The sequence below is a fragment of the Lotus japonicus genome, chromosome 1 (assembly GCF_012489685.1).
Source record: "Lotus japonicus ecotype B-129 chromosome 1, LjGifu_v1.2".
In the NCBI taxonomy this organism is placed as follows: Eukaryota; Viridiplantae; Streptophyta; class Magnoliopsida; order Fabales; family Fabaceae; genus Lotus; species Lotus japonicus.
The window spans coordinates 136,311,007-136,321,339 of NC_080041.1; the positions used below are offsets into that span (position 1 = coordinate 136,311,007).

Sequence of the window (10,333 nt, forward strand, 5' to 3'; positions counted from 1 at the left end):
ATAAATAATTAAATAATTAATACTCCCTCCCCTTTATGTTTTAGTTTTTCACATATTTACTAAAAAAAATGAATGTTGCTTTAAAAATTTAACACTATTTATCATTTTTTTTCTTTCATCTATACCCGCGTTTAATATTATATCTAACCCTTATCACTTTTTTTTATATTTTATCTATTGCAATCCTCAACAATTACTTAATCAATAAAATTATTTTTTCTCTTTAATAAAACTTGATCTTAAATAAGAGTATTTTGATTAAATTAGATATTAATTAATGAATCTTATATAAAAAAAAGAGGTATAGTAAATTATCTACCAATTATGTACCCAAAAAAATTATCTACCAATTATGTACCCAAAAAAATTATCTACCAATTGATATAATTGATTATAAAAAGTTCTTTATCCTTTCCGAAAAGTTAATGTGGGGGCAGCATCACAAAAAGAGATAGTGATTGCCACTGGCCACTACTCATAAGTAAAAAGGGCAAATGATGGGTTAGGTTCAAACCTTATAATATTTTAAGGTAAAAAAAAAGAGAGATTAATCTTTTTGAGTTCAATAATTAGAGCTGACGTCTCATTACATCAGAACTTTTAAACTTCAAGCCCAAATAAGATGCATGCTTAATTAAAACTAAATTTGTTAAAAAATGATAATGTTAATCACCTTGTAATATAACATTTTATCTTAAAAAATATATATTAATTAGGTAAATAATTTAATTTAACACATATTCTAATAAACACTAACGAGAATAATTTGGTTGGCTTATTTAAAAAATATATGGAAAATTAAAATAGTTTATGAATAAGTAAAAGTACTTATTTATAGATTTTTAGAAAAGTGGTTGAGATTTTTATTCATAATTTACTCGTCAGTCTCTTACATTTAGTATACTGATATTAAGGTGAAAGATTAGTCTCACTTGTAGAAATAATTTAGTTAACAGAAAAAAGAGAGCTAGGTAGGAGTAGTATTTTAAAGTTAGGCTTAATAGCATTTTTGGTCCCTTACTTATCACGATTTGACAGTACTGGTCTCTCAAAGAATTTATTAGCCTACAAAGTCTCTCACGTTTACTAACTGTTGCAGTTTTAGTTTTTTGTCAACTTTTATCTAATAATTAACCGTTTTAAGTTGAAAAATCAATTTAAAATAAGGCTTGAATAACTGTTTTATGTTTTTTGATTAACAATTTTATGGTTTCTGATTTTTTAATTGATTTTTTGATTAAAAGTCTGTTAAATATTGGATGGAAGTTGAAGGAAAACCAAAACTGCAACAATTAGTAAACGTGAGAGACGTTGCATGCTAAAAAATTCTAAGAGGGACCAGAACTGTCAAATCGTGATAAGTGAGGAACCAAAATTGCTATTAAGCCTAAAAGTTAATATGAGAAATTTATAGTAATTTTGTAGCTATTAATTAGATGCATGTTAAAGACGGATACAACCGCTGCTTAAATTTAAGCAACTAACAAGTAGCAACCCTTCAATAATCACTAAAATTAAGCAAGCGACCGCATTTGAAATGTTACTAAGCAAAACCTAAGAGAGATAATAACTGAAATTAAGAAAATAAAGATAAAATAAGACACTTACCAATTTACTTGTTATCTCATTACTCTCAAAACAATACAATTTATAGCTTCTTAAGATAAGAATCGGAGAACCCTACATATCGTATAATCTCACTTGTAGAAATATTATAAAATATTAAAAATTAATAAACATAGAATAAAATGACTGGAACTAACCTATCTACTTAAGCTTAATTGATCCAGCTCAAGAGAGCTGAGTAACCATAATAAAAACCCATTAGAAATGAGTGTTCTATCAAACTCGTTAGCATCATCCAAACGGGAGATATAAAAAACGTGTAGTATATGTATGATGTGTACGTCCTGAGAGAAAAGAAAACAAATGAATTGGTGAATGTTCTTTTCTCGATCGCTGGCATAAGCCTTACGTCTGAATTGACATCACCCTCTCGACACCACATAAATTGCAATTGCAAAATCAGCGTCGCTTTCCTTCTAGATACAATGAACAAGAAAGAACGTAATCTTCCATAAATACACCAATTTATATCCATCCATCCAATGCAATATAATATGGACTCACATGAACATCCAATCTTCAACCCCATAATAATAACCCCCCATTCCACAAACTAGCTACCACCACCCAACCCCATAAACTAAACTAAACTAAACCAAACTATTCCCACCTCAAAGCACGATACATACAATTATTTAACATATATTAAATACTATACTAATCCTGTATAGTCTTCATAAAAAAATATTATTCACACCCCAATTCTATTTTCAGCCAAACAGTAGTAGTAGTAAAAAAAGATAGAATTTCCTTGACTAGTATTCTCACTACAATCATTAGCCTTCAAGTTATTTAAGTAATATATAATTTTTGTAAGTATACACGTGCATGCATATACTAGGTGGAGGCTACAGATGATCACAATTTAATGGTTTAGTGATAAGTAAATTATACCCCATAAAATGACTGTTACCGTTTCATGAACAGATGAAGATATTATGATCAACAAACAAATCATTAATACTATCAATAATAAATAAAATAACATAGAAAACCCTTGGTTCACTAAAATTCAAGCGTTGCCACTCTTTACCAATGAATGATCAACCCCCACCCCACCTCCACCCCCCACCTTTCTCTATATATATATATAACTCTCTTTCTTATCTGTATTCCTCAACCCAAACCAAAACAAGCTTAATCAACAACAATCACTGCCATGGAAGAACAATTGAAACTAGTAGGAGGAGGAGCAAGAGGTGCTATGGTGGCCATGATGCCTTCACCAGGAATGGGCCACCTGATTCCAATGATTGAGTTCGCCAAGCGACTCATCCTCCACCACAACCTCCAAGTCACCTTCATCATCCCCACCGAAGCTCCACCGTCAAAAGCTCAAATCACCGTCCTCCAATCGCTTCCGAATTCCATTTCACACATTTTCCTTCCTCCCGTCGACCTCACCGACCTCCCGCAAAACGCCATGATTGAAATACGAATCTCCCTCACCGTACTCCGCTCCCTTCCGTCCCTCCGCCACGCCTTCCGCCCCCTCTCCGCCACCGCACTCCTCGTCGACCTCTTCGGCACTGACGCCTTCGACGTCGCCAGAGAATTCGGCGCCTCCCCTTACATCTTCTTCCCTTCCACCGCCACCGCGCTCTCTCTCTTCCTCTACCTCCCTCGCTTGGACCGGGAGGTTCATTGCGAGTTCAGAGAACTCGCCGAACCGGTCAAAATCCCCGGCTCCGTCCCGATCCACGGTTCAGACCTTCTCGACCCGGTTCAGGACCGGAAAAATGAAGCCTACAAGTGGGTCCTCCACCACGCAACTCGATACAGCCAAGCCGATGGGATCTTGGAAAACAGCTTCATGGAGCTCGAACCGGGCGCAATCAAGGAGCTACAAAAGGAAGAACCGGGAAAACCTCGGGTTTACCCGGTTGGGCCACTCGTGAAAGTGGACGGGGTTCAGGCCGGTTCAGGTCCCGGTTCAGAGTGTTTGAGTTGGTTAGACGAACAACCTCACGGGAGTGTGTTGTTTGTGTGTTTCGGAAGCGGTGGGACCCTCACGAGCGCGCAAATCAACGAACTCGCTCTTGGTTTGGAAATGAGTGAGCAACGGTTTTTATGGGTTGTGAAGAGCCCAAATGATGGTGTTGCCAATGCTTCTTATTTCAGTGCTGATAGCCAAGGTGACCCTTTTGCGTTTTTACCAAAAGGGTTCGTTGAGAGAACCAAAGGTAGAGGTTTTTTGGTTTCATCTTGGGCCCCACAAACACAGGTTTTAGCTCATGGTTCAACCGGTGGGTTCTTGACTCATTGTGGTTGGAACTCTATTCTTGAAAGTGTGGTCTATGGGGTGCCTTTGGTGGCTTGGCCACTTTTTGCTGAGCAGAAGATGAATGCTGTTTTGCTAACACAGGAAATTAAAGTGGCGTTGAGACCAAGAGTTGGTGAGGATGGGTTGGTGGAGAAGCATGAAATTGCTAGTGTTGTCAAGTGTTTGATGGAAGGTGAAGAAGGGAAGAAGCTTCGTTACCAGATGAAGAATATGAAGGAGGCTGGTGCTAGATCTCTAGGTGAAAATGGGTCTTCAAGTAACCATATTTCCCAATTAGCTCTCAAGTGGAGTAAGAATAGCAAAGTTACGGTAACCATGTAAAGTAGTGACTGGTTCGAGGGTCGTAAATCATATTTCATAATCAGTCATTTACTACTTACTTACTGTAAGCACTCGTCGAAAGAGAAAAAGGATTAGTCTTTGTAATTGATCAAAATCATGTAAAGTAGTTTGTAATAGATTTGTATTTATGAGCTGCACTCAACTAAATTATCATTTTGTTTTTTTTGTAAAATAAGAGAAATAAGTCTTGAATTGTGAACTCTACACGTACATATATAAGCTGTGTCGTATATTTATTTATGAAAATTGGATTGGATTCATACGGCAATGATAATGATGCCAAAAGGATGTGGACCACCTATATGAACATAAAATTCATAGCACAATGATAAAGTATATTAAAAGTGATTGACACTTACAAGGTGATTGTGGGTTTATAACATTAGACAATGCAACGAATGCAACGAGATCATTTCAATTATTTGTCAGAGCATGACTCGATTTATATATAGTATATAACTTCATTTCAAATGTGACCTCACAGAAGTAACTTCATTTCAACTTTAATTTCAACCACTGATCTTTCATATTAGCTGGAACCTAACCACTCCATTAACGCTATTGCAACAATAAGTTCTTAGTGCAAATTGAACGTCCCACCCTTGATTTATTCACAAGTTTTATATTTTAATTTTTACCTCTTGTCGTTCAATGTAAAACTCGTGAAGATTCATGAGTTTTATATTTTAATTAAATCTCATGGAAATGCAAACTTATTTTTGAGTGATTTCTCTGCTATATATACCTAAACAATAAAGGGTTCATTACCGAAATAAATTTTATTATTTCTAATTTAGTTTAAAGGTACCGATTATTTATTTTTATAAGAAATCCGGAGCAACACCCTGAATTTAAAAGAGAAAATTGCTTAAAATTACGAATTACATGTAACTTGACGAAACACAAGGAACAATTGTGATCGGCTAAAAAAATGTTATTACATTGTGCTATCGGTCCGTGATTTCTATCAAACACGATATTTAATTGGATGAAAAACTTATTCTTACATTTCATAATGGGATGAGTCCCTACCATATAGCATTGCTCTTTAGAAGGAGTTTGCAAAAGATGATATATATTCGTTGAAGCGTCTTTTTTGAAAAAATCGTTGAATTAGTTAATCAAGCTTGTATTAGCACGAATGTATTTTTCGTTTCATGTGTTTTTGTAATCACAATGAAAAAAAATCAAATCAGCAACCACAAAATCAGTCACAAACTATCCGTCAAAGAAATTATTAATGATGGAATTTTTTACAAAATAGAAGTCATAATAAAAGTCTCATCGTTAATGATTTGTTACATAATTTATAATGTGCCACAAATAGTGACAAATTCACTCGTCACTCCTTTAGATATTCATCACAAAATAAGGATGGAAAGGCGATAAACTGGGTCACTAATAAGTGACAGATGATTCCGGTCACTAGTGTGTTACGGTTCTTTTTCATAACTCATGCATTACCAATATAGCTATAGTCTGTTAATAATCGGTAAAAAGTAATTTTTGTCATAGAAAGGAGTCTGTAACAAAACAGTACTCCCTCCACTACTTTTAATTTAGAGCAAAAAGAGATTATTCATTAATAAACAAAAGATGATACAACCCAATAAGATAGGAAAAAGAAAACACCACCAAGCCAAACAAGAAACACCAAAACACCAACCTAACAAAAAAATAATAATAATAAAAAAACACCCTCCCTAACACCTAGAAGGACAATTCTCCTTAATAATAGCGGCCAACCCCCGAACAACATCTTCATCACTACCAGGGAAAGACATGCCTACATATTTAGCAAGACACCAAGCCTTCACTGCTCGCGTGAAATAAGGCCCCGAAGGAGAAGGAGGACTAGGCGACGCCGACGCAATACCGAGATTGTAAGACCCAAAATTTTAGAATTAAATAAATAATTAATTTCCAACTCACGCATAGGATTATGTGTAAGCGTGAGAGGAACTTGACTTGTACTTGATGGGTGGATTAGTATTATGAAGAAGAAAACGTTAGTAAACGACTAATTTGCACTTAAAGACACGATGGAAACTAATTCCAAAAATCTTCAGAGAAATGTTAGAACTTCTCTTAATCCTTCCATGACAGGCGTTTCGATACGAAACCCTGGAATGAACGAACGTCCGATTCTAATTCTCGGAAGTTTGCCGAAACTGAATCACTGATAGTTCAAGAAACCTAAAATCAACGGTTGATGAAGACTTTTTTCTATTCGGGGCTTCAAACGAAGATTCCACACACGTACACCTATTTCTCTCGATGTTTCTAATCTTTCTTCAGAAGGAAGTTTTCTCATCCGACATCAACTGCAAAAAGTAGTTTTTCGGGTAAAATCGATTTACACCGACTTTGGATCGTTTGATTTAATTCCAAGAAACCTCTTTTGAGTTTTGGAATTCTGTCGCCAGAACCTATCTTAGAATTCACAGAGGAATGCGCAGGAAAAATCGGAATCGCGAAATTTTCATTTTTCCGCATTTTCCAAAACCTATAAATAGCTTGAAAATGAAAAAAAAATCAAAAAAAATCACAAAACACACACACGACCGTGGGCTTCCAAGGAGGAAGGAGGAAAAGTGATTTTGGCCGATTCTTGCCTGATCGTCGTTCTGTTCGTTGCTACGCGTAGGCCTCGAGGTACTGATGCTTTTCCTTACCTCTGATCGTAAATTCTGTCGCTTTTCTCTATATCTTTCTGTGCTCAAAGTTTTGAGCTTTTTGTAAAACTGTCCAAATAACTTGATTTTAGTGTCTAAACTTATTTTCTACGTGACCCTGAGCATGTTTAGCGGATTACATTTTGCCGAATGTCGCCGAAAGGCCGCCGAGTTTCGATTCTGCTCAAAATACCCATTTCTGACAAAGGTTCCGCTTTTTGAATAAAAAACTCTCGACTGAGCTTAGCGTTAGTAGGATTAGTCGTCATAATCGTCGTTGGTATCGACCCCATCTAATTTGTTTTTCGAAATTCTGATTTTGAGTTTCCGAGCTAAAAATATTGACCAAAATACCCCTGCGACAGTTTTCGACCCGATAATTTTTCTGAGAGTTTCCCTGGCCTAGATATCTCCTAAGAATACCTAGGAATTGATTTAGATCGAAGAAAAAGTTCGAAAACCCTATTTTCCATAGTGGCCGAAACCTATTTGCTTGGGTACCGTGTCCAAAAATAATTTTTTGGTCTCTATGACCTGAGCCATTGCGTAGCTCTTTCAATTGTCGAAATTTTGGCGCCGGTTTCGTGTCATTTTGAGTTCTGTAGCTCGAGTTATGCTCGTTTTAGCGAACGAAGTCTCCGTTGTCAATTTGTGCCTAAATAGGAACTCTGAAGCTTTAGAGGCTCTCTTTACGATTTCGATTAGTATTAGTAGATCGTGTTGCTCTTAGTGAAGCTTGTGTTGATGAATGTGTTTTCTTTGTTCTAGGTTCGCAATTTCCATGCCCAACTTCCACTCACGAAGGTAAGGGTAACTCAGTTTTAGCGCGTCTTTGAGTCTTGCCTGCTTTTATCGCACTGCCTGTGTTTGAGATGAAGATGTTTATATTGATTGGCAGATGATTATGATTATTATGCTTGCTTATGTTGATTGTTTCTGAGGCTTGTGCCAAATGTTTTCTGAAGGCTTCGGCCGAGTAAACTTATTGAGACGTGTGTCTCCGTTTTCTGAGAGGCTTTGGCCGTTTACTGGTTTCTGTCATTGAACTGAGTTGGTATGCAATTGAATTGAGTTGTGTTCGTTGATAATAGGAATAACATGTGGTTACTCCGAATTAATCATTGGTTTGGGCATTGTTGTTGACTGACTTGGCATATAGGCTTTGGTCCTTAAGTGGCGATGAGGTGGGTGTGGTCCCACGTGATTGTCCCGTCTTTCGAGGCGTTATAAAGTGGCAATGAGGTGAGTGTGGTCCCGCGAGATTGTCCCATCTTTCGAGATGTTCTAAAGTGGCGATGAGGTAGGTGTGGTCCCACGCGATTGTCCCGTCCGTAGTGGCGCTAAGTGGCGATGAGGTGGGTGTGGTCCCGCGTGATTGTCCCGTCTTGAGAGACGATATTGATCGATCCATTTTGGTAGCAGCATATAGTTGCATTATAGGGAACTAACACCTGACCCTATGTTGTTGGATTTTAGTTATTGGTTTATTGATATCTGACTTGATGTTATATTGTTGAGGTTATTATTATCTGAGTTAATCTATGTTAAGTTGTTGATATATGAGTTTAGTTATATTGCTGATTTTGTTGATATCTGGATTAAATTAAGTTGCTAATTTATTTACCATGCTAGGTAATTAAATTTGAATAGCATGATTTTCTCTTTTATATGTGGTAGTTGCATGAAGTTAACCCTTTCTATTTGCTACTTGTTATTTGGGCGCTTAACGCTATTAGGCGATGAAGAGCCTTCTGGCGATGCTTAGCCATGCTGAGATGGAGGAGGGATAGTAACCGGCGGAGCAAGGATGGAAGAAGCTGTATAGTTTCCTCTTAGTAGTTTATGCTTTGAGTCTTCTTCGTTATCTGAAAACTCTGTTACTAAAACCCTGTTTTCGCCACTGTTTAAGTATAATATAAATAATGTTAGTATTTTTATTTTCAAAACTTCAATTTTTTAGAATTAGCAATTAATAATTATGAATAATATAAAGGTTATAAATAATTGTTATTTGAGATAACTATAATCTGAACCGTGCATTTGAGTAAGAACGCTATTAGGGATGGAAGTATGTCAGACCGCCGACATGGGCCTATGGCCTAGCCTACGTCAGGCTCAGGCCTGGCCAGCCCAAATTACTAAATAGATAAGGCCAAGGCTTTTTTAAAGCCTATTTAGTTAAAAAAGAAAAGTCAGCCTTAGGTCACACAAAAAGTCTTACGAGCCTAACAGGCTAGCCTATTTAAATAAATATATGTTTATTTTTTTATCATAATATCTTAAAAATATATACAAAAAAAATACTTGTGAACTATTTATATGTTTAAATATGTGAAACTATATAATGATTTAACTATATAAACCTCTTTAGAAAATGATACTTGACCATATAAACATATTATTGTATTTTAACTCCTTACTTTATAAGTTTGTTGACATGCTTATAAGTAAAATTTTCAGCCTACTTGAATGTATCATAGTGAATCAAACTTTAAAATAGGCTAACAGGTTAGAACAGACTTCCAAATAGATCAGGTTCAAGCCTAAAAAAAAGTCTTTGACAAGCTACAGTCCAGACTTAGACCTTGAAAATTTTAAGCAGTCTCAACCTATTTAAGTAAAGCATAGTGAAATCCAGCCTACTTCCACCTCTAAACGCTATGAAGTCTTAGCAAATTATTGTGCATGAAATAAGGAAAAGGAGATCAAGTGTATAGTAATCCCACGAGCTGATTGGCTGATTGCCCTCTCTAAATCAATTACCATTAACAGCCATTAATATTTCAGTTACATTGTGATAGAATTGTAACGTAAATTATTACTTCCTTCGTACTATTTATAAGTCTATTTTACCTAATTCTCTTAGATTAAGAAAAGTAGTTATAAGTAATAAATTTATAAAAGAATTTATTCACTTTCCTATATTAACCTTATTTAATTTCTTATAAATTTCTTTCTCAAGTTATTATTTCAAAATCGCATTGCTTCTTTCATATAAATATGAGGATAGTTTTAGAAAAAAATAATTAATTCTCCATTTATATTGTAAATAGACTTATATTTAGAAACAAGAAAATCACAAAAAAAATGGCCTTATAATAAGGAACTGGAGTATTATTATTATTATTTTTTTGAACATAATTATTACTAGTATTGTGAATATGTATTGTAACGTATTTCAATTAATTCAATTAACATTAAAGTAGTAACGTCAATTCAACTTAATTAACAGCCATTATATTAGTATGGGGAATGATTGGAATCAGCTTTTAATATACATTAACTATCATTAATACATAGAGATATATTTTTATGTGAATATGTAAAATATCATTTGGAATTTCCACAGATTCAAACAAAATCACGGAAGCAACAAAATGGACCGCTTTGTATAATACATTAATAC

The 10,333-nt window shown here is 35.2% G+C and overlaps 1 protein-coding gene across 1 annotated transcript; it reads left to right on the top strand.

Annotated features, from left to right (window-relative positions):
* The first annotated feature begins 2,721 nt into the window (after window positions 1-2,721).
* On the top strand, window positions 2,722-4,451 carry LOC130731383 (hydroquinone glucosyltransferase-like). The gene has a single exon (XM_057583665.1). It carries the CDS (start codon window positions 2,786-2,788, stop codon window positions 4,229-4,231), a length of 1,446 nt encoding a protein of 481 aa, XP_057439648.1. The 5' UTR covers window positions 2,722-2,785; the 3' UTR covers window positions 4,232-4,451.
* Window positions 4,452-10,333: the final 5,882 nt, after the last annotated feature.